General features: G+C 54.8%; 12 protein-coding genes across 12 annotated transcripts; 7 read left to right on the plus strand and 5 right to left on the minus strand.

The window, feature by feature from the left end:
- Positions 1 to 57: 57 nt before the first annotated feature.
- K437DRAFT_258368 (uncharacterized protein) lies at positions 58 to 519 on the minus strand. The gene has a single exon (XM_013386147.1). It carries the CDS (start codon positions 451 to 453, stop codon positions 109 to 111), a length of 345 nt encoding a protein of 114 aa, XP_013241601.1. The 5' UTR covers positions 454 to 519; the 3' UTR covers positions 58 to 108.
- On the plus strand, positions 487 to 2687 carry K437DRAFT_258369 (NAD(P)-binding protein). The gene is made up of 9 exons (XM_013386148.1): positions 487 to 954; positions 1092 to 1131; positions 1214 to 1249; positions 1348 to 1529; positions 1617 to 1732; positions 1823 to 1860; positions 1941 to 2033; positions 2150 to 2292; positions 2363 to 2687. The coding sequence occupies exons 1-9, from the start codon at positions 883 to 885 to the stop codon at positions 2447 to 2449; spliced, it is 807 nt and encodes a 268-aa protein (XP_013241602.1). The 5' UTR covers positions 487 to 882; the 3' UTR covers positions 2450 to 2687.
- Positions 2688 to 3855: 1168 nt separating this feature from the next.
- On the plus strand, positions 3856 to 5506 carry K437DRAFT_258372 (uncharacterized protein). Its single transcript, XM_013386149.1, has 3 exons — positions 3856 to 4292; positions 4350 to 4722; positions 4827 to 5506. Exons 1-3 carry the CDS (start codon positions 4123 to 4125, stop codon positions 5103 to 5105), a joined length of 822 nt encoding a protein of 273 aa, XP_013241603.1. The 5' UTR covers positions 3856 to 4122; the 3' UTR covers positions 5106 to 5506.
- Positions 5507 to 5857: 351 nt separating this feature from the next.
- On the plus strand, positions 5858 to 6336 carry K437DRAFT_258373 (uncharacterized protein). The gene has a single exon (XM_013386150.1). The coding sequence runs from the start codon at positions 5895 to 5897 to the stop codon at positions 6270 to 6272; it is 378 nt and encodes a 125-aa protein (XP_013241604.1). The 5' UTR covers positions 5858 to 5894; the 3' UTR covers positions 6273 to 6336.
- Positions 6296 to 7130, plus strand: K437DRAFT_258375 (uncharacterized protein). Its single transcript, XM_013386151.1, has one exon. It carries the CDS (start codon positions 6532 to 6534, stop codon positions 7054 to 7056), a length of 525 nt encoding a protein of 174 aa, XP_013241605.1. The 5' UTR covers positions 6296 to 6531; the 3' UTR covers positions 7057 to 7130.
- A 63-nt stretch (positions 7131 to 7193) lies between these two features.
- Positions 7194 to 8074, minus strand: K437DRAFT_279105 (uncharacterized protein; the record flags this gene model as incomplete). The annotated part of the gene is made up of 3 exons (XM_013386152.1): positions 7194 to 7265; positions 7346 to 7921; positions 8051 to 8074. 3 exons carry the CDS (start codon positions 8072 to 8074, stop codon positions 7194 to 7196), a joined length of 672 nt encoding a protein of 223 aa, XP_013241606.1.
- Positions 8075 to 8872: 798 nt separating this feature from the next.
- K437DRAFT_179546 (uncharacterized protein) lies at positions 8873 to 9480 on the minus strand. Its single transcript, XM_013386153.1, has 2 exons — positions 9390 to 9480; positions 8873 to 9303 (listed from the first exon to the last, which is right to left on the minus strand). The coding sequence occupies exons 1-2, from the start codon at positions 9428 to 9430 to the stop codon at positions 8985 to 8987; spliced, it is 360 nt and encodes a 119-aa protein (XP_013241607.1). The 5' UTR covers positions 9431 to 9480; the 3' UTR covers positions 8873 to 8984.
- Positions 9481 to 9933: 453 nt separating this feature from the next.
- On the plus strand, positions 9934 to 13710 carry K437DRAFT_258376 (uncharacterized protein). Its single transcript, XM_013386154.1, has 3 exons — positions 9934 to 10849; positions 10917 to 13315; positions 13390 to 13710. Exons 1-3 carry the CDS (start codon positions 10006 to 10008, stop codon positions 13630 to 13632), a joined length of 3486 nt encoding a protein of 1161 aa, XP_013241608.1. The 5' UTR covers positions 9934 to 10005; the 3' UTR covers positions 13633 to 13710.
- Positions 13655 to 16484, minus strand: K437DRAFT_258377 (glycosyltransferase family 31 protein). The gene is made up of 4 exons (XM_013386155.1): positions 15305 to 16484; positions 14682 to 15205; positions 14361 to 14548; positions 13655 to 14264 (listed from the first exon to the last, which is right to left on the minus strand). Exons 1-4 carry the CDS (start codon positions 16157 to 16159, stop codon positions 13759 to 13761), a joined length of 2073 nt encoding a protein of 690 aa, XP_013241609.1. The 5' UTR covers positions 16160 to 16484; the 3' UTR covers positions 13655 to 13758.
- Positions 16485 to 16803: 319 nt separating this feature from the next.
- On the plus strand, positions 16804 to 17841 carry K437DRAFT_179618 (uncharacterized protein). Its single transcript, XM_013386156.1, has 2 exons — positions 16804 to 16820; positions 16897 to 17841. Exon 2 carries the CDS (start codon positions 17098 to 17100, stop codon positions 17629 to 17631), a length of 534 nt encoding a protein of 177 aa, XP_013241610.1. The 5' UTR covers positions 16804 to 16820; positions 16897 to 17097; the 3' UTR covers positions 17632 to 17841.
- Positions 17842 to 20562, plus strand: K437DRAFT_179760 (uncharacterized protein). The gene is made up of 2 exons (XM_013386157.1): positions 17842 to 19633; positions 19706 to 20562. Exons 1-2 carry the CDS (start codon positions 18052 to 18054, stop codon positions 20512 to 20514), a joined length of 2391 nt encoding a protein of 796 aa, XP_013241611.1. The 5' UTR covers positions 17842 to 18051; the 3' UTR covers positions 20515 to 20562.
- Positions 20563 to 20603: 41 nt separating this feature from the next.
- K437DRAFT_258379 (uncharacterized protein) lies at positions 20604 to 21276 on the minus strand. The gene is made up of 3 exons (XM_013386158.1): positions 21189 to 21276; positions 21005 to 21117; positions 20604 to 20936 (listed from the first exon to the last, which is right to left on the minus strand). Exons 1-3 carry the CDS (start codon positions 21264 to 21266, stop codon positions 20774 to 20776), a joined length of 354 nt encoding a protein of 117 aa, XP_013241612.1. The 5' UTR covers positions 21267 to 21276; the 3' UTR covers positions 20604 to 20773.
- Positions 21277 to 22338: the final 1062 nt, after the last annotated feature.

Consider the following 22338-nt stretch of genomic DNA (forward strand, 5'->3'; position numbering starts at 1 on the left):
CCCCTCCACCCAAACGTCGACCCATTCAAGCACTGACAAGCATACACACTTCACACATTTTTAACCGCCTCGGGCTTCTATTATTCTTTTGGGTTACCCGCAGATCATTCATTCCAGAGTGCTTGTATTCGAACCGGCATTTGTGTCTGTACGTGCTGGTCTCCAGCTCGCGGTATCACCATTGTCCCGGGTCGAATGGATACGATGTATTCCAGCGCCTCGGTCCTTTAATGATTGCACGTAGCAATGACCTTGCAATTTTGAATTCTCATCCCTCTTAGTTTCCGGCTTCCGAGTCAGTGTTTGTCCCGTTTTGAGCGTTGCAGCAGAAGGCTTCGTTGGGACCGATACACTCAGATTGCCAGTCTCGGCTCCGCATTTTCGACCAGACCACTGCAAAGACCACCAAGGTGCAAGAACGCTGGTGCAGAAACCAATGGAGACGATGAGCATTGAGGAGATCTCCTAGATGCCGGACATGGACCGGACGATGAAGTGGTAAGGACGAGCAGCATCGTCTTGACTATGTTACCTTGCGGTAAATCTTGATGGACGCGTGTTTGCGTTGATGGTCACAAACTTTCACACATTCAAACAGATCCAGTGTTTGTTCCGGCTTTACGCAAAACGGTTACCGATGCCGAGCCGATGGTGCCACCCCACTTTGGCACCCAACTTGTTCATGCTAATGGGCTACCAACTGATGGTTCTTTGATACAAGTTAACATGCTGGTTGCTCTTCCTGGAAGGATCCATCGTGCATAATAGCTGAAGACCAGCAGCTGGAACTGTTTTACACATTCGCTTGACGCTCGGAAGCTATCTGATCCCCCCTGCCACGACCAACCTAATCCCATCGTATCTACTTGACATCTCGCCAACATGCCGAAGGACGCCGCTCCCGATCAGATGCCTGAGCTTGGGATCAACACCTTATTCGGCATCAAGGGCAAGGTGAGCAAGCTTTGTGTGGTACCCCGCCGTAGTTTTCACGGCGGGAAGAATTTATCCTATTCAAACTACGGAGCCCCCAGAGGAGATAGCTGACCGGCTAGCATGGACGACATTCGCGCTTTGTTCTTGGTGATCAGGTTGCCCTCGTTACTGGTGGTGGATCGGGTCTTGGAAAAAGTGAGCTGTTCCAGCCCCGGAGGTAAACATCCCCGCGTCGCTGCTATACTGATCGTGGCACCACTACCCATCTGCTATCCAGTGATTTCTGCCGCTCTCGTCCGCAACGGTGCCAAGGGTGAGCAGCAAATAGACTTGCCTTGTCTTTTTGGGAATGTATGGGAAGGAAAATGGACGGGCAATACTGATTTCGGCTGCATTCACTATTATACGCAGTCTACATTGCGTCTCGAAAGCTCGAAGAGCTGCAGCGGGTCGCCAAAGACCTAAACGTCTTGTCACCCCCGGGTGCCGTTTCCGGCCTGGCCGTCATTCCGGTCCAGGCTGACGTGAGCAACAAGGCGGGGTGTGATGCCTTGGCCAAAAAGATTTTCGACAAGGAGAAGGAGTTGCACATTGTGAGCTTTGCGCTTACATTACTCTGAGGATGCTGCTGGGATGGGTTTGCCGAATGCTAACTTCGCCACGGCTGCATCCCTTCTCAGTTGATCAATAACGCTGGTCTCACCTGGGGTGCGGCGATGGATGACTTCCCTGAGCAAAAGGGCTGGGACAAGGTGTTTGATTTGAACGTCAAGAGCCAATTTTACCTGACAGTCGCGTGAGTGCTTCCCGCGTTATTTTCTGTGCATTGGCCCTTTGACATGATGTTATTCACACTCTCCTTCGCGCCCATCTTTCGGCCCCGCAGGCTATTGCCGCTGCTGACGGAGAACAAGTCGAACACGAGTAAGTAGTCGCCTTCATTGGCTTCGGATGGCTCCATATATACGGTACGATTGACCAGCGGACGGGCTCGAACCTCTCAGACCACGCCGAGGTCATCAACATTGCCTCCACGGCTGCCTACACGCCAATGGCCGAAAGCCCGTTGTCTGCGCCAGGCCACGGTACTTTCAGCTGTGAGTAGACTTCCGCTCAGGCCTGGTGTGGAACTCAAGAAGGAAGCCAGGCATACGGTCGCTATTTGATATCGCAAAACTCACATACGCTCTTCTTTTTGCGCGTGCAACCTCAGACCAACCGTCGAAGGCGGCGTCGGTGCACCTGACACGAACGCTGGCGAACAGCCTGGCCGAGAAGCACGTCCTCATCAATGCCATCTGCCCTGGCGTCTTCCCAAGCCGCATGACTGCATATGCGATCGGAGAGAGCGGCGATCTGCTTGAGTCGTCACAGCCTACAGGTGAGTCCATCTCGAAGACATAAGAAGTAGCAGTCGTCAACTGACTCGCTGATATTTGTTCCCGTTTTCGCGTCGTCCCGCACGCGCGTGCACACAACTTTCTCTGTGCACAGGCCGCTTGGGCTCGCCTGAGGACATCGGCGGTCTGGTTGTCTTCCTTTCCTCGCGCGCCGGCTCGCACATCACCGGTGCCGCAATCCCGCTGGACGGCGGTAGCAGCTTGCAGTTCATGCCGCGTCTTTGAGCGGGACTTCACATGGAAGTGAACCAGACGTATAGACAAGAGACAGAGGGCCCCTGATACTTACGCCTGTGAAGCGGGATGTGCTGTTAATGCGCTTTCTAAACAATGTGTATATGTAGATGGATCCAAATGCATGTTACATGTATGTTCACTGTAGTCATAGACTCATCCCAGGGTGTCGCGGATGGAGGTGGTTTGAGTCAAAGGTGTGCACCGCAGTCATCAGAAAGAAGCACCGCAGCAGGAGAGAGGGTCGAGACCCAAGTGTGTTGAGTCAAAAGTGTCGCGGGACAGCTGCGCGACTCTGAGGAAGGGCATTGCACTGGACGGCACTGTTTGGATGGGAGTAAGCACACAGGCGCGAGCAAATGCGGCCTGGCGAGCGCTGGCTCTGCAGCAGTCAAAAGCTGTCCACCCGCTCACACACCGCCATATGATTCCCGCCGCGAGAGAAAGAGCGGCTGCGGCAGAGAGACAAGGAGAAGCTTCTCCCACAGACAACCCCCACCCAGCATCCTCGCAGAACTTCTTCATCCCCCAAGCTCAGACAAGCTACGTCCGAGGCCCGCTATATCCCTTGGTAGCAAACAGCAGCGATCAAAACCGACCAGCGACCTGACAAAGATAAAGAAAAAAAGAGCAAGAGGTAAGAGAGAGAGTGGACCAAGGCCAAAAAGGATCCAGGCTCATTGCGTTTCGGGGGGAAAAACAGCCTCCTTTTCATCTCAGTCGCCCAAGTCTGTTTTTCTTCCGACCGACTTGTATTAACAGTCGAATCAAGCAACACCAGCTATCCACACCTAAAGGATCAGACCTACAGAGGTCTATTGAGGGTGAGTTTCTCTGTTCTTGCACATTCGGAGCAGCAACAGGGAAGGAAAGTCGAGGAGTAGCAGCGTCGGCTGGATGGCTGCCTGCTCACGAGAATGCTTCCGAGAGAACGCAACACGAGACCCTAGTTGCTAACGGTGCGCTTGGATACTTATTCCCACCCTTCGCCTCTGCCTTTTCATCACACGTGCAGCCTCTGTCGACCGCCATGAGCGTCGCATCTAGAAACCCGTTTGCCCTCCTTAGCGGTAAGTATCTTTGTACCGCTCACGATCGGCCGCCGAAGTGATATAAGCTCAATACTCTTTTTTTCTATTTGCGTGCTCTCCACATTCAACTTCTGCTCTATTCCATGTTCGGCTTGGGTACGTGACCTTTCTCTACAGAGGACGGAGAGGCTCCCGCCGCCGTCCCCGCCCCCGTCAAGAAGAATGACACGACCTCGGCGGTCAGCAAGCCCACTCGCGAGATCCCAGGTGCCGTGAGGAGGGGAGGCGCTGCACGAGACGGCGCACGTGGAGGTCCCCGCGGCGCCATTACTGCCGCTGCTGACGGCGAGCAGAGGGAGAACCGCGACTCTCGTTTGTGTGAGTCGCGCAGTCCGTCAGCCATCGTCGCTGCTTCGCTTCGCCAATACCAACTTGGTCGGGATGTGGATGGGACGGTGCAAGGAAAGCTACCATTCAGATAGAAACGGCGTGCTCGCAGGCATGGCGTGTTCAAACACCAGATGAATCACACAGCAACGGCCGCTGACAAGCCTAATTCTTCCGGGAGCACGGTATTGATAATATTCTCTTCACTGTTTGCAGCTGAGCGTGGTCGTGCTGGTCGTGGACGTGGCCGTGGTGGCCGCGGTCGCGGCCGTGAGTTTGACAGGCACTCTGCTACCGGCCGGACGTGAGTCTTTTCGTGGTCCTCTGGCAGACACCACGCTGACCGCGACGCCTTACACAGTGACTCTGGAAAGGCCATTGCTCAGGGCTGGGGCGGTGACGACCCCAAGCGCGAGCAGGACGCGGAGGAGGGCGCTGTCCTCGACGCCGTCGCCGAGGAGAGCTCTGTCGCTACGCCCGCCAACGGCGAGACCAAGGCCGACGGTGCCGAAGCTGCCGCTGCTGACGCTGGCGCTCCAGCTGCTGTCGAGGAGGTGGACAACACCAAGACTCTCGACGAGTACCTCGCCGAGCAGGCCACCAAGAAGGCTGCTATCAACGGCACCAAGGCTCCCACTCCGCGCCAGGCTGACGAGTGGAAGGAGTTCGGCACCAAGGTTCAGAAGGCCTCCGAGGATTCAGAGAGCTACTTTGCCGCTACGGCATCAAGTAAGGTATGTGCTGTTCCGCAGAGAGGCCCTGTTTCACTGCGTGCGAGCGAGCGGGGAGTTGAGGATGCTAATGCAACATCTTCTCATTGGTCGTCACTGTACAACAGGAGTCTGCCCGCGCGCAAAAGGCTCGCAAGGAGAAGCAAGCCGTCGAGATCGACACGTACTTTGAGGCGCCCGCAAGTGGCGAGCGCGGCGTGCGCGGTGGCCGAGGAGGCAGTAGGGGTGGTGCCGGACGCGGCAGGGGCAGCGACCGTGGCTCTGGCCGTGGCGGTGCCACCCGTGGCAGCCGCGGTGGCCCCGGCGGTGCCAGCGGCCGCAGCGCTCGCGGCCAGGCTAACTTCAGCTTGGATGACAGCCGTGCGTTCCCCTCGCTTAGCGCGTAAATGCGCAACCCCGCGACGCCACAGCAGCCACTGTGTTGGGAGCTTCTGTTGCTACATTGGGAGCATGACAAGCGTTGCCTCGCCTCCCCGCCTGGCATTTGATTGCAGGACCCTCAAGAAGGCAATATTCCGAAGAACCACCCCACCACACAACGTAACATAACACAAAAAGTCCGCAGCCGCACTCCCCTTTCCACGTGAGCGTCGTGAGAGGGGCAGCTTGGGTTGCCGCAGAAAGAAAATACAGAAGGAGAAAAGGGAAGATACGGGACACCCCCTTCCAACGAACCAACCACCCAACCACATACATACACAAAACCCCCATGTCTTTTTCTTCGCACGTTTTGTACTTTTTCTTTCTGCAGGGCGATGAGATCAGAGCTATCGATTGATGATTGGCGGTTACATTGCGGTTGACGGGGATTCTATTAGCTTTCCTCGTCCGTACTCAAAGCCTCAAACCTTAAGTGTGTTCTGACCGTTCAAGGTCGCTCTTGCTGCTCGCCACCGGTTGCCTGATAATGGGTTATGAGCCCCTGAGCTTCGTCAAGGGTCTGGATTTTCCCCATGCAAGTCAGTGCAGGAAGCTCGGTTGCTCCAAAAAAAGCCCAGTTGTCATGGGGAACGCAGCGGAGCAATCTTTATATAGGGTTGGTGCTCACAGCCTCATCTCTTGCACCTTCGGCACCGCATTTTCCTCGCACTTTTGCGTAGTCACAACAGTGTGTGTCCCTTGCATTCGGTGGCAGGCCTCCAACTCCACGTCATGATGTTACATGTCCATCATCCATGCATGCTGGTCATTCCATATTACATGGTGATCACGGATTGCTGATTGCACCATTGTCCTTCCCACCATCTCCGTTTAGTTGTCCAAGTCCAAAGGGAACCGTCTCCGCTGTGCTTTATTGTGCACGCAGCTCCGCTTGCCAAGTAGCAGCAGCTGCCGTTGCCGCTGCTGGTGCACATCGCGCTCCTCGCCACAAAGTTCAACCCGGACCGCGTCGCCGAGAGGTTGCAAGCATGAATTCCACACCACTACCCGATTACTACAAGACGCTGAGTGTCTCGCCATCCGCGACTACAGCAGAGATCAAGGACGCGTACCGGAAAGAATCGCTGCGATCGCATCCTGATCGATTTCCGCATGCTACACCGTCAGAGTGAGTATTTTGTGTTTGCCTCTGGCGCGGGAAATGCTGGTCCCAGTATTGTCGCGTTGACTAACACTGGGTCCCACGATACGTTTCAGAAGAGAGCGGTATACAGTGCGCTTTCAGACGCTAGCTGATTCTTGTCAGTATTCACTGCAGCTTTCCATTCACTCAGAGGTGAGCGAAGACTGAGAGGAATTACCCTGTCTACCTCTGCAGACTACATCCTTTCGGATCCCGGCCGGCGAGCAGAGTACGATGCGCAACGGAAGATGCACTCTTCCTACTCCTCTTCCTCATCGTCGACAGGCACGGCCGACTGGTCCAGCTTTTTCGGCCCAGACGGCGATCCAGAAAAGGAACAGCAATCGTCCGCCAACTTTTTCCATAACTTTTTCCGACACGCTGGAGCGCCGGCCTTTGGCGGTGCGGCAGGGGCAGCTGGAGGCGCGCACAAACACGAACACGCAGGCGCAAACACGGCTGCTGATGGTGCGCAACCCTCGGCCGATGGTGTCTTCGGTGATGTGTTCGAGGAGCTGCTCAGGCCCGAAGTACGCCGCATTGCGCCCATATGGACCTGGGTCGGCTTGGCATCGGGCGCAAGTCTAGGGTTCATCTTGGGCAACATTCCTGGCGCAATCGGTGGGGCTGTTGTTGGGAACCGGCTAGGAGCCATCAGAGATGCCAAGGGCAAGAGCGTGGCAGAGGTGTTCATCAAGCTGGGCGCTCATCAGAAGGCGGAAGTCCTCAGAGCTCTGGCGATGAAGGTGCTCGGAAGTATGGGTAGTAATTGACGATGCTATCTTGTAGATCGTTGCTCAGTCAGATGATATACCCTATTTTATGCCTGAAATTCAAATGTATGCTACAATGTAGAAATGATGCAATGGAATGACAAGTGAGCGTAGCACTTACTGTGCGACTCGAATCTCTACTCTTCCATGACTTGCTCCGCATTGGACCACCAGCTTGGCAGACCGAGACCCGATGAAGTGATACCACCCTGCACATCAATATGCAATCGATTAGGTCAGATCAGTGACTCTAATGCGAGCAGAACACAGAGCCAGCCGAGGCACTCACAATAACCACGTAAGGCGCCTCCTTGGGTTTCGCAGCATGCTCTGCAGTCACAGCCTTGCCTTCGCCGAAAACAGGCCCTGGCTCGGCTTCGTGAAACTCGTCCGCTTCCACTCGGAAACGGATTGGCTCATCACGGTCGAGGTACGCACGATCTTCCTTAGGGACCATCAGAGGATCCTGCTCGATCTGTTCGTCGTCTGCCGGATTCAGCACCCAGAACCAGGCGCGTTCTGTGTGGTCGTATCCGCGTGGCGAGGGGATGAGCGTCGCTGGAATGTAAATATCGTCGTAGAAGCCCATGCTGACCCGAATGCCGTCTTCGTTGGAAGACTTGATCTTGCCCAGGAGCACCTCTCCGATCATCGGTCGGAAAACGACGAGTCGGAACGTTACCTGGTAGTAGAGGCAGCCATCACCCCAGCGTACTTTTCCAGCGGAGCAGGAGAGCAGATCATGCAAGCAGACGCAGAGCCCAACATCTTGCAGCACCTTGTTGGCGAACTTGACATTAATGGCTTCGTGGATTGCTGTAGCTGCTTCCTTGCGGAACTCTTTCGCCTCGATCCTGATCGTGTCCTGAAAGAAAAACGTAGGGTGGCAACAAAAATTGAAAGAGAGCAGAAGCAGGACCAACAAGTGATTAGCGCAACACCGCCAGCAGGCAACCAGACAAGCATGCAGTTTTCTGTCGAGACTGTGACTCACGACCAGGTTGGCGAGAACGAACATCGAGGCTACATCGGCTCGCACGTGTCACGCATCCATCCTAACGCAGGTGCACTCTTGATTTCAGCACAGCCTGGTAGGCCAACTCTGCGCATCATGCGGCATGAAGACCAAGCTCGTGAAGGTGGGGGTGTAGAGGTTCAGCTCGACTGCTTCTTCGCGTGTTTCGATTTTTCTGATGGCGGTCGGCGGAAGAGCGGTTCAGGTTTTGCTTCGATGGGCGCAAGCCCACAACCCTAATATGAGTCTCACGTGCACAGGAAGCAGAAGCTTCGGAACAAGCGGACGACGAAGGACGCGGCTGACAATGCTGACGTCCAAGGATTTGTTGATTTGACCCTGAACACTTTCGGTCCCCTTTGCCTTGCTGCCTCGAACGTCGGATCTACATCCAGCAATGTCGAGCAAGGTGCAGCGAGAAACGGACCATAAAAATACCCTAAGATTGGTTCAGAATGACAGCGTTCTGTGATGCCTGCTGACGCAGGAAGTGCTTTAGGGGGTCAAAGTCGCGTTGGAGGCTCTTCAACCGACATGTATGTAGCTCAAATCAACGGGAAGATGCACTTTTTGTTGTCCCTACTTCAGCTTGTATTTGACACACTCTCAACTCTTCGGGTATTGATTTGAAGCCCTTGTCTATCGCTTTTAGGAAAGACCAATCGAGCATTGGAGATGATTGGAACCACCACCGACGACCAATTCAAGAAAACCACCCAGACCGTTGGTACGGACCATCCAATAGTCGGTAACCTCAACAATCAGGTGATGAAGACCCACAGCCCAGATGAGGTGCGCATCATTTTCTGACCCAGATCTTGTTGAGAATAAATTGTGTCGTTTAATGTCTACACTGCTCGCTGCTCGCTTCCCTTCCCATTCTGCCCTTTGTACTATGTACAATGGCATGGCCTCACAGAACTTCGTTGGTGAGGTAGGCTCGGATGACGCGGCAGTGGGCGCCAATTAGACAGCAAATGGCGGATAGAAGGAAATCCGGTGGACGCACGACTGAACAGGATGGATGAGATAAAGCCCAAGCTTGACAGGCGAGGGAACCCAGGCCAGTGAAATAGCAAAAAGCTCGCAACTTCGCAACGATGTTCACGTCTGGCTTTGGAACAACCGATCGTTCCCTCTCACCGTCGTAGATAGCGGGCTGCACGTCTCCTTTCAATCCAGTGATGTTTGCGGGCACGCATGACAAGGCGAGCCACCACACTATTAAAGTACTTTCCGTCGGTTCAAGAGTAGGGGTGCTGGTGTCAGTTGCTTCGTGTTTGCTATGTCTCAAAACAAAGGCATGCAAATTACCAACATCGAGCGCAGAACAGTCCACAAAATTCCTGAAAGCGGCATGTCGAGCTTGAACAAGCTACTGAAACTTGAAAGCCAGAAGTGCTGCCAAGTGCAAAGGTGAAGTCATCACGAACTCATCGGTCACTACCACAAACAACTAATAGTATGTTGAGTGCCATAGCGGCGGGTGTTCCGCCCAACTCTCGCTGCGCTGAATGCAGGTCCGTGCCCCCGTGCGTGTAGTGTTTCGTAGTTCATCGTTCCATGTTTGGTATTCCAGCATTACATGGCAGACTCGAATGTAAATGCCACCATTTATGCAATGCCCATGTGGCAAATATAGATGGCTCTCCATCGAACGTGGCGAATAAAGGAATCCTGATATGGACAGCTGTTATCAGAGCCCTCGTCGGACAGTGCAGAGTGCTCGAGAATTGGCCAGATCCAGCTCGCGCAGATTAGTCAACCCACCGCTGGGCCGGTTCGTGTCTGCCTTCGTACATGGTGCTCGAGCTCTGACTTCGCGCTGAAGCATCTATCCTGCATTATCGTCAGCGATCCAGAAAGGCATGACTGGACATGCAGCATCGATACCCAGTCATGCTTCCGACAACTAAGCGTAAGCTTCCTCAACGATGACGAACATCCCGCCTTACCCCCAGTCCATCCCCTTGTCCGTGCCAAGCTCCAGCTCGCAGGCCATGCAGGAGGCCGAGCTTGTTGCTCTCGTCTTAGCTATGCGGCTGCAGCCAGGCGCAGCAGCAGGTGCTGGAAGTACGGGAAGAAGAAAAGAAGCAGGTCATGCAAGCAAAGACTCGAGTGATGCCGCAGTCGCTTCGGATCTCGCTGCAGTGGTCCAAGAGCCAGCGGTTGTAGCGGACACTTTGGACCTTTGCCATCGCAAGATCGAGAGCGTCCCAGAAGAAGTGGTGCAAATTCTCAAGGATGAAATTGTGCGCTTGGCTCTCGGATACAATCTCATCACGACCCTGCCAGCGTCGTTTTCCCAACTTTCAAGGCTACGCTATCTCAACGTTCGTGCCAACCTGCTCACCGTCTTTCCAACAGTCGTCACCGAGCTTCCGTGCATTGAGATATTGGACATCAGTCGGAACAAAGTCCGTTCTATGCCAGAAGCCCCTGGGCGACTTCTCAATCTACGCGTTCTTTCCATTTCCAATAACCGACTCAAGCGCCTTCCGCACTATGTCGCGCAGATGCGGCATCTCAAGATTCTCAAAATTGAGCACAACCCACTTATATGGCCACCCCCTCACATCGCTACGGTGCCCACCATCACGACTGCTGAAACTGCCGTCGCAGCGGTGGCCGCTGCCTCTCCACCTCCGAATACGCCGGCAGCTCAGAAAGAGATGGCAAAAGAGCGCGAGAGGCTACTGGCGACTCGTAGGAAAGCAGAGGATCGGACCATGAACGCTTGGATCAAAGATCTGCAAAATTGGATCGAAGATCAGACCGGTGAGCATTGATTGCTTGATATATGAAGTGCGAGCGACACTCATGCGTGGTGCTCATTTCAACACAGCTACTGGTGCGAGGAAACATCCAATGGAAGCCAACGAGCTGGATGCATTGGAGAGCGATGTCATGTCCCTCCCTGTCCCCAAGCCCGAAACTTACACTGCGCCTGTGTTGGAAAAATCCATTGCTGCTGCAGAATTCGACGTGCCATCAACGTCAGCTGCAACCACAGCTCTCGGTGAAATGCTGATCCAAATGGGATCTCAAGCTTCGTCGAGATCGACGACTCCGGCCAGCTCTGAACGCAGGCCTTCGCCACCACCGCCAAGTACGCAGTCCATACCTGATCCGGTCCCACCATTACCAGCCGAATTTTCGCCCTTGAGCTCGCCAGCTACGGAGCCAACGAGCGTATTTAAATCCGAATCACTACAAGAACCTCGGCAGCCAACGCTGGCGGAGCTAGCGGTTCTCGAGCTTGCTGACCCGCTGCCGCCGCTGCCACCGCCGCCAGCTGCTTTTCGAGGACGCCACAGTCGAGATGTCTCCAGTAGCTCGTCGGCCTCATCGGCTAGTCTGTCAAAATTGTCTGGTAGGCTACCGAAGCGCCAAAAGTCGAGCGAGACTGTTGACATGATTGACGGACCGGCTCAAGACACTTCGTCCCCGTGGCAAGCATTCACGACAAGCACTGATGGTGATATTGGCGACCGAACAGTCATCGAACAACCTACGCAGCCACTAATTATCAAGAAGTTGACGAATCAATTGACCTACAGCCAAGATACAGACCAGAGTGCATTTGTGTCCCATTCGCCACCAGCCAGCCTTAACGGCGGCTCGACTTTGCTGCCCTCAGCCACTTTGCGGCACCCCCCATCTGGCCTGCGCAAACTCAGTTTACCCTCGACTGTTGCTGCGCAGGCTGCAGCTGAGAACTTGGGGACGCCACCACCCTCTTCATCATTTGCGGCGGCCACTCCAGATGCATCTTACCTGCGTCGGACGCCGGGTGGCAGCACGCAGATACCGATTCTTCGCGGCTCGCCATCGTCAGCGAATGGCCACTCTGCTTCCGTCGATGTGGAGCGCAATATCTATTTCAAGCGTCTCTCTTCCATGCCACGAGCGATGGCTTCCAAGGCGATTCCCCCGCCGGTATTGATGTTCATCGATGCCACACGTGGCCTTCTTTTCGCCTTGTCTCAGATGCACACCGCACTGAAACAGTACATCTTCTTCACCCTTGAAGAGCGCATCTCTATGCAATTCAACCGCATCTTGGAAGTCGCTGGTGGGTCCATGGCAGGACTCATTAGAGCGCTCGATCGTTTCGACTCGCTTTCAAGGAATGGTAACGCGGAGGCGGGCATCGTTCGCGCAGTGTTGGCAGCATGCAAAGATAGCATATCCACGTTTCGACGCGTCGCATCCGTTTTGCAACTCCAGCTCAAGCCATTGCAGCAAACTGCCGATGTGCGATACAGCCGGACCTTCGTTATGATGCTCTACGGTACCATTGTTGAGCTTAGCAACAGCTGGAAGTCGATGTCTCCTCATATTGAGGCAGTGCAGCCTTTCCTGCAACACTCCGAGGTGCTTACGATTGGCGACAAGAGAATGGACAGTGCTCTTTCTCCCATCGCTGAAGGGATACCACAGTCTCGTCCGCGGCATATAGCGAATCCTTCCGTCACCAGACCTCAGCGACGGCGCCATGCTGGCTCTTTCAGCGCGAAAGACGTGGCACAGGGAGCTCTGCTCAACGCAACCGCAACAGCCCCTGCTCATACGGAGACATTTGACGTAGACGACATGGAGCGCGCACGAAAACGAGGTGCAGGGGGTCGCAGCCGACTGGGCAGCGATGACATCTCTACTGGTGTCATGTTTGAGCAAGACAGGCCCTTGGCGACTCGCAGCGCCGAACCAAGAACCTCTGCATTCACCATTAGGCAGACCCCATTTATGCCAGAGCTCCGACAACACGACAGGAAGGACAGTTCATCTACCGCACCTATGTCGGCTTTGGATGTTTGGCATACGCCGATGTCCGCCGTGCGCACGGCGCCCTTGCAGATGCAGCAAAAGCAATCGCTAACTCCGCTCAGGAGAGAACTTGCCAGTCCTCTCGATGATCATCTTCTCGAGCTGGTGGACAAGGTAACCATGACTTCAGCCTCCGTTTGGGCAAGTCTGCTGGGTCGAAGCCTGGATGAAGATATTGCACATTTCACGTCACGCGACTCTCAGCCCAGTACACCGGCTGCGGAGTCTCAGCCGCCTTCGCTAGGGTCTAAGCTGACGGAGCTACGCGGCAAATCTACCCAATGCGACCAACTTACTGGACTGCTGCGTTCCACGCTACAGGAATGTAGATCAGCTTTCCAACGGCTGGAAGATGGCGCCGCGCATGAGGAGTGCGTTGCGCGGCTCTGGGACGAATCAAACAGACTTGTCAGGGTGAGTATACCTTGGTTTCGCTCTCAGAGCACGAGATAATGACGTGTATTGACACACTCACTGGTCATTCACAGCTCATCGTCCAAATCTCGACCCTGATCAAGGGCATCTCTGCTGAGTACAGCTTCCAAAAGGAGCTGCTGGGCAGTCTGGGTGCGTTAACCGCTTCGTGCACGGAGTTGATGATCCATATGCACTTCTTGTCGCCTGAAAAGATGCGCACTGCATCTGCATCTGCGTCGATAGCGGCATCAACAGCTGCAGCGGCAGTACAAGCAATTCGCGGTCCACATACGGCCCCCACCCATGTAGCCTAGTGTTTCCGTTGTATTCTTTCACGATTTGATCGTATGTGATGCAGTTGCTTGTATGCTACAATGCGATATTCATCCGCTAATCAGTTGATCTATAAATTCCATGCTTGCTGTCTGCATAATTAGCTGTCACGGTAATAACGACGGCCTTTGCATCCACAGAGTGTCATTGAAAGTCCGCTTCCGCATGTCGTAGCAGTCGTTCTTGGCCATGAATGCCGCGATTCTGTCAATTCGAATACCTGATTCGATGGAATCCTCGGGTACCGGCAAGGGAAGGTTCCAGGAGTCCAGCTGTAGAGCGCACCCCTTGTCCTTCTCCCACTGCCATCCGAAACATTCCTTGCGCTGCGAAGTGCGAATGAAGCAGAGATTCAAGAGGAGTAAGGATCGTGCACCAGGGTGCACGTCATCTTGGAGCGGGTTCCTTGGACAATCACTCACCTCTTCGCACAAACCAATGCATAGGTCAGGGTTGTACGCCTTCTTGAGGTACTTGCCCCAATCTGGGCCAAAGCTGACGGGATGGGAAATGGCGAAGCGGTGGTGTTCCAGGCGAAGCGTGTGTTGTGAGGCGGAAGGTCTACGCGTATACTGCTCCAGGGCTCCTTTCAGGTCCGATGGGAGAATGTAGTCTGCGTCAGAGCGATGGAAGAGGACGTCGTCAGTCGCCCGCCCGGCGTGGCACGAAGAAACGGAGTGGCTGGCACCTGCTAATTTGTGCCACTCACGCGCTATATCACAGCGGCGAATCATGTCGCCTTTCGGGCCAAATATGCGCTGGAGCAAGTTAAGCGCATCCTGCTCGAATAGCCGCAGGCCGTATATCTCGGCGTTGGAAAGGTGATGGAGCGACAAGACGGGCAAGTACCAGTTTTCCTGGACGAAATTCAACGAACGCACTGGGTCGGGATTGAACCTGTGTGTATGCGATAGGAATGAGACGGGCATGTCAGAACATCTGGTGCTTCATTGAATATTTGAGTCCATGGCGAAGTGGGTTCGGGGTGCGCATACAGCCAATTCAGCTCAAGCTAGGGACTCAGACTCACAGATGTTCGCCGGCATTGGGGCCCTTGATCGTACCGTTGGTCAGGTCCATGATGACCCTGCCGAGAATGACGTCGCCGGCGCCTTCCTCTGCGATGGTCTGATCGATGCCGCCGTTGAACCTGAACGGGTCGTCTTGCAGCATGTGATCCAGCAGCCCCTTGCTCAGTGCATACCCGGACCCGCCGTGCGCCCAGAAGAGCTTGCCGTCTCCGAACAAGCGTGCGGTGCTGCAATTAATCTCCCGGCTGTCGCGGTGGCCGAGGTAGTGAAGCTGCGCCGCGTCGTGCGCGGACAGGTAGCGTAGGATGTTTTCGGTGAACAGGAACGTATCCCCGTCCGCAGCAACGTGCCAGTTGAAATCACGGTGCGCGCGGTAGGCGTCCCCGTGTATCGGCATGATCTTGAGCGCATCCAAGTCCCAGAACTCGCCTCCATGGGGAACGGGTAGGCCCGATGCTATGAGGCTGTGCAGCCGGTAATACGTCTTGAATACCGGGAGGGCCTGCAAGCGCGGCGAAATATCCTGGAAATCGCAATCGTACACCACGTTAGCGATACTTTCCCGTCATTCTTGCCCTCTCACGCTGCAGGCAAGCCTATTACCGCCAAAAGATGAGCTTACCTGGAGGATGTTTTTGACATACACGTCATCCAGCGTGAACTCGACATCCGAATAGTACTTGCGAAGCGGTGAGGACGGCATAGGCGGACTGTGCATGATCTGCACGGGCAGCCGATCAAACATGACAGTATAGCCCGTCTTGAACAGGAAGACCGTCGTGCGCGCCGTCTCCTCGAGCTCATGATGTCGAACGTAGCCTCCGGGCAGTGAGAATCTCGCTGCTGCGTCCACATCCCCAACTGCTGCCGCATCGCCTCGCTGCCCACCGACGGTGCGCCAGTTTGCCCCGTCGCGGCTCGTGAACATGATCAGGCCGAGGAGGCAGCAGGCACAGACCGCACTCGCAGCGACAACAGCTTTGAATATCAACGAGCGTCTCCCCCTCCGTTTCTTGTTACCCCTCAACAACTTGCTGAACGCTGAGCTGCGCCGCTTGGCCGCTCGTGCGCCCCATGGGACAGATTTGAAGCTGCTGCTGTGCTCGCCGTGCAGAAGTCCTTCGTGATCCTTTCTCGTCTCGTCGTCCGCTGTGTTCAAAGACCATGGTGTGCCTGTACCATCTTCATCGTCGTCATCATCGTCGGTGTCTTTTTCTCCTTCTGGCAGGACCTTGTACAGTGTTGCTCCGTCCCGGTGAGCAAAGGCCGGGCCGTCGTGTGCCGTGTAGGACCGCAATGTGCGACTGACCATCGGGTGGAAGTTAGACCTGGCTGCCCCTTCGCTGCCGGTCTGCACCCTGCTCATCACGTCTGGCGAGCTTTGCCGGAAGGATGGCAGCAGCGTCTCTGGCTGTCGTGAATGGGAACAGAGAGTCAGGTGTGGAATGTCTTTCAGCTGTGCAGGCGGGCCTGACATTCGGCGTGCCGCTTTTAAAAATCCGGTCGTTCTGCAAGCGAAACGTTGCTCCACGGCTCGGCTCTCGCTCTCTGCTCTATAAGTGCTGTAATGTATCAAATGCGATAAGGCAGGTTGTACGCTAACCAGACCATCCGTTCGCTTTCCGTGCTTTTCTAGACTGGAGCGTGGAGCTGAGTCGCTGGGGTGGTTATGCGTGGTGCATGGTAGGCGATCCCGCTGGTACTGCTATATCGCTGCTGGTGACGATAATGACGATGGAGGAGGACCGTCCAGTAATTGCTCATCGCTTGCTCTACACTGCACAAATGTCCGCGCACGTGAGTGAAGGCGCCACCACGAGGATGGATAAGGCCTTGGATGTGTGCAAGATGAACACAGAAGCCCTTCTCGTTCTCGGTCCTGCAGCCGGTCCTGCCCCGTGAGGCAAGTGAATCAAATACAATCCGCACTACACAGCCAGAGTGTGCGAGCGGCCGCAGGTGGAGCACTGCAGCAGCAGCCTGCACCCATGCGGGACTGACGGCCAACGCCGATGCAATGAGGCAGCACGGAGCGTGAGCACGAGCCGTCGCGCTACACGAAGCCATCAATATACTCAATAAATTAACTACCACAGGCACAAGACCGCAAGCCATGTTCATAGAGAGGCATCACAGCAGTATGTACCACAGGTCACAGAGGAGGCACTTGATGAATGGGAACCACTGACGACAGAAGCTACGTTACGGGTCCAGGACATGACTCATCGGATGCGGTAGCGGAACAAAGCGTTCCTAGAGGATTCCAATACTTGTCTGAGCGGTTCACGCCCATTAGGGTTGTAGAGATGCCTCAGGATATTCGATTGGAATCACATCTATTTCAGGCATATCCTTCTCTTTCTCTTCCTTCTTTCTCCTCTTTGCGTAACAAAGTAAAATATCAGGTCCTTCCTCATGAGCGCTGTAGCTTTCTACTTCCACGCTCAGCGCTCAACAAGAAGGCACCGAGAGCGATTCTTTCCTGTTTGTCTTCAGATGGACCGGAGGGTAGTGGCCGTTTTTTGGCAAGGAAGCTTATGCTGCAAAGCGCAAAAGGTAGCTTTCCCGTTTGTCACCTGGCGTGTCATACATACATCTACGCTCATCAAGAGAACGTCTTTCGCACGTATCGGCACAGCCAATCTGATCATCTGTATCATCGACTTGAACTTCATTTTCTTGTACTCTTCTTTGATGAGGTCTGTCTCAGAAGACGCCTTGAATCCCGACCTTGGCGTTCGCCTCCATAAACGTTCGTCTCGTCATCTCTTGTGCACCCCCCCTGCAATGTCAAAACTCGAGACTCGCTCGAGGTGCCGTCTGTATGGCGAGACCAAGTCTCATCGTAGCATCGACCAAGGAATACGTTGCATGACACCACACGCAACAGGATGGATTGCAGTGGACGCTGTCAATGAGCGCGCACTTCGTCGCGTGCAACCGACATGAGTCACGATAGTTTTTGCGCTTTGCGGGTTACAGACGCCCGCAGCGATGCCTTGCGGAGAACTACGAACGGGCCATGACATCTGTTCGCCGCTCCGCCTCGTGCTGATCCGGTGCCTGAAATCAATCAAAGCGAGAGATCTCACCACCACCCTGGAGAAGGCGACAGGGTGCATGTAGTATGTAATTGGCTCGCTGTTCTGATCCAAATACGGATTTGGCTGGTGAGTTCGCCAATAGACAGGCAGTCGGGCACCACGAGATTTGCAAGATTGCGATATCCGTCGAGCACTATCGTGCGACGCGAGCAACGTCTAACTGAGAGCGAATCACTTCGAGACCTGACTCACAAAAGTGTCGGTATCCACCTGTTGGCTGGGAGCGTAGCATAGCAGCTGCACAGGTACATAACCCGCAGCCACGATGGAAGGGAACAACGAAGACACTTGGCTGGATAATCTGATCAGTGATGGTCTTCGCCAACAAGAGTTGCAGCTGCAGCAGCCGCATGACTCGCCTGTGACGGCATTTGTCAATCCTGCTATGGGAGATCAAGCATTTCCAGACACATTTGACATGCGCAGCAATAGCACGAAGACCACCTTCCCCAATTCATCGGTCTCATCTCAAACATGGCAAGCGCCTACCACCAACCCAAGCTCGTCTGAGCTACCTACTTCATTTGCGTTTGACTTCTCCATGCTGATGACAGCTCCTCAGCCACCTGTCATGACAACGCCGCCTACCAATAGTGCTACGACCCAGTTCTCGGACGCCAAGAAGGACTACGATGCGCTCATGTCTTTCCTCTTCGACCCAACCGATGCTCAGGATATGATGGACCTCATGCTTGCCTCTCAAGCTCTGGACGATTTCAGTCCCGAGTCAAACGAGTCCATACCGATCACTTCTTACAGCGGCCAGCAACCGGTACTGAAATACAACGGCGATTTTCAGTCGCAGCCCCAGCTGCAGCAGTCTTGGGCCCCGCTCAGTGCGCCTGCCCCGCAGACGACGCCATTGTGGGATGCACAGAGCCAGCAAGCTCACATGTTTCCGACGCAGAAGCCGCTAGCCCCCGCTATGCCGGACAACTCGAGCGTGACGGGCGCCACCGTCCTTTTTGGCCACAGTGCATATATGAGTTTCGATGTGAACGGCAAGGGTACTGTCACCAGCGGCGCAGCAGGCGAGCAAGCCTCTCGCGCGGGTGGATCCTCGCCAAAACGAAAAGCCCAAGCGCTGGAGCAAGAGTCTTCCCTGGCGGGCTCTCGGACTGTTCCGGACCAGGTCTACGAGGAGCGCCTAGCGGAGCGACGAGGTATCACTGGCCGCATTGCCGGAAAATCGGTCGTAGAAGTCAGCATCAAATGCGGAGAGCCGACTTGCAACAATATCGACAAGATTGTCATCTTGGCAAATGCACTCTTCCACCACAGCGACTCGCCGAAACAAGTCTCTGAGGACTACCGCATCACTGCCAAGTGTCGGCCGTGCCAGCTGATGGATAAGCCTTCCCCTGGCGCGTCATTTTCACCGTCGAGGGAGGCCGGCATTACAAAACCTGGCTGGGGCAGGCGGGTTTTTCAGAAGTGCGATGTGTGTGAGCAAGCCCTTGGTGAGGTCATCATTGAGGCGGTCGTGTCCAGTCCCGAGGGCTCAACAGACTCGAGCAGCAGCGCCCCTTCCGGTGCAAGCAGTGGCGGGCTCGACGAGAAGCAGCGTATACCTGTGGAGGCCATCTGCGCTGCCTGCGATGTCGCGTTTGCCTGGTGCACCCAGTGTGGTGGGGGCGGAGCGTACCGCACGGGTAAATGGCGACCAAAGCAGCTTTTCCCACCAGGCAGGAAGACATGTCGGCTCCGCACAATTCGACTGTCCGGCACGCCATCGGTGGAGATCTTCGACATTGGCGTGCCGAACGAGCCGGTACCTCGGGATGTCATCGACGGGTGTCAGGAAGTGTTCGAAACCAAATTCTTGTTCAGATACGCCAAACCGCAATGTGGGTGTTTGTGTTTAGTCTTCCGCGTTCAAGTCATTCAAGCTGACATGCGCCGAATTGACGTCCCCGTAGATTTGAGACACAACATCACGTTTGAAAAGCTGGTGCAGCTGATGGGGGACTACTGGAGCTGGATCGAGCAGCGGCTGATGGCTACAGCAGATACGCTGCCCGATGACATGCGGCGCGTCATGGGCATCATGCGAGGACCTTTCACGGTCGCAGGCAAAGGCAAGGTCGCGACGAGCGGCGTACTTAGCTATCAAGTGATGGAATGGAAGCCGCTTGACCGCACGATCTGCCTTGTAGGCTCAGGAATCGCGCTTACGGGTCTCAGTAGTGCGCGCTGGATGCTGCTGCACGGTCGCTCGATCACCTATCGCATCTTTCTTCTTTGCCACGAGCCTCCGGACCAACATCCCGACGATGCGTCATACATCGAACCTTCAGTGCCAGAGCCCCTTGTTCAGCACCCGACACGCTTGTACCGGCTAGAACTGATTTCAAATCCGGAGCGCAGACGATACTTCCTCACCAACGGGTGGAGGGAGAGCGGCCGGACGAAGTTCGACGAAGCGAGCGCGTCAAGCGCCAAGGCGTGGTTGCGGTACGATCAAGCCACTCGGCTCCAGCTGGATATGGGCTTAGCGTCGTCTTTCCCGCAGCAGGTCCCAGACGGCAGCCTGTACACTGGTGGCCGTAATCAAAATGACCTCGTCGAGTTAGAGTTTCCATTCGATTACGGCACGGGCGTGCCAGACGCAATAGCGACGATGGTACGTGTCAGCAAGGCAAAGACCATCATGCGGCCCCTGAGGGGCGATGAACAATCCAACCACCCCAACTATCCTTGCGTCAAGATTGGACCTCAAGAAGCTTGATTCAGTTTCCCCAGTTTTAGCATTGGTTTCTCCTGCTGTATCATTTCGCACGCATTTCATGTCTCTGTATAGTCTCAAAAGAAGTAGGGAGCAGATCTATTCGATGCGGCAGAGAAGATAGCTTCCATTCTCGAGGAATGTCTGCAAGAGAAAGCGAGCTTCTAGTACTAGCAGAATAACACAGATTCGGAATCGCATCGCATTTGACGAGAGTCGTAAGGGCCCATGCGTTACTGTTGCTGCTGCTGCTGCTGGGACATCATGGGAATGCCTGGAAGGTATGATTGTGCTGGTGCGCACTGCCGCGCCTCGCGGCTGTTTGTTCGAACAGTGGTGCGAGCCGCTGGCACCACTGCCAACGGTCGAAGGATACACAGACGCAGACAGCATCTGGGTGGATGTAGACGATCCTGAGGTGGAACCTATGGGAGAGATGTCGGTACCAGATCGAGAATGACAATCTATTTACTATAGAAGCTTGAAGACTCACCAGAAGGCCGCGTTGAGGTAGACGGTGTCATCGATCGGCGTGGACTTGACTTGCGCAATCTTGTACCTGATGGTCACAGGGGCATGGAAGAGTAGAGCGAGTTGACGGACAACCTGGAGTGCAGCGACTCGCTGTTGACTTTAACTCCGATGAGCACACAGAGTAGTTCGAGAGCGATACCGACCTGGCTGATCGACTTGGAGTCCTGGTACGCGGGTGACGAGCGCACCTGCACCCACAGTAACACGATGGGAAGTGACATGGCGACGTTGATGAGGAGCAGGAGGAGCGCGCGAGCTCTGCGCATCTTCTTGCCCCGATTGATGCTGTGCCCATCGGTCGTTCGTTGCGGGGAACCCCACATAGCGGTGAGAATGGTGGTAATGGGAGCAGGACGTTAATGAGATTCATCACCTTGTCAACGATACCCTTTGTGCTCGAAGGCGACGAGAGGATACCATGGGTGTGCGGGATCAGGATGACGAGGAGGCTCCTGCTGAGGAATATCGGTCCTAGGCTGAGTAGAGCGGTCACTGTCATGTGCAGATCGGCCAGTGATCTAGACGTCTTGGGTATCTTCAAGATGACCAGGCAGATGACAAAGGCAACGATCGGAACTTTGATCAGGCTCGTGGCCACATCGACAGCATTGGCGGGATCCTCTCGTAGAAAAGGCGCATACCGGCGCCAAACGCGATGACAGCGTAGAAGGGGATGAAGGTGATTGAGGTGACGAAGTCGCGATTGCTAAGTATCCACACCGTCATGGGGTGGACGTGAGCGCAGCCATGGAGTCTGGTTTGTCAGTCATCTCGAACAAGTTCGATTTGTGGTCTCGTGATGTTGCGGCTGTTAGAGACCTCTGAGTGTCAGTGAACCGTTGGTGGGATTCAGAGCAGGTTGAGCCATGGTAGAACCTGAGCTTGAGTTGGGAGGATGAAGGGAGACGGAGATTGGGTGCCCATCTCAAGAATCAGCTTCTATATAAACCATTTTCGCTATGGCCACACACGTAGTAGCTTCCCTGGAGAAGGCCGTCATATCTTCGGTATTACGTGTTATATAGTCAAGCTCCCCGGCAGCTCAAAGGCATTCCATAGCCGCCGACCCTTGATGTTGATGTGACATGGAAGGTGTCGCTGAAACCTAGTGGGGGGGAGAGGGGTGGAAAATGGATGGACATGGATTGGAGTTAGATAGCGGGCGGATCCACTCTAGAGAGCAGCATTCATGTACACTATGCAAGTGATGTTCATTACGTAAGCGTTCTGCTTGAAGCTTTGAATTTGCTCCGCTGTACGTCACTCTGGTCTGAGGGGGCCTGTCCGGCTCAG

This window comes from Tilletiaria anomala (assembly GCF_000711695.1).
Source record: "Tilletiaria anomala UBC 951 chromosome Unknown K437scaffold_83, whole genome shotgun sequence".
Lineage (NCBI taxonomy): Eukaryota > Fungi > Basidiomycota > Exobasidiomycetes > Georgefischeriales > Tilletiariaceae > Tilletiaria > Tilletiaria anomala.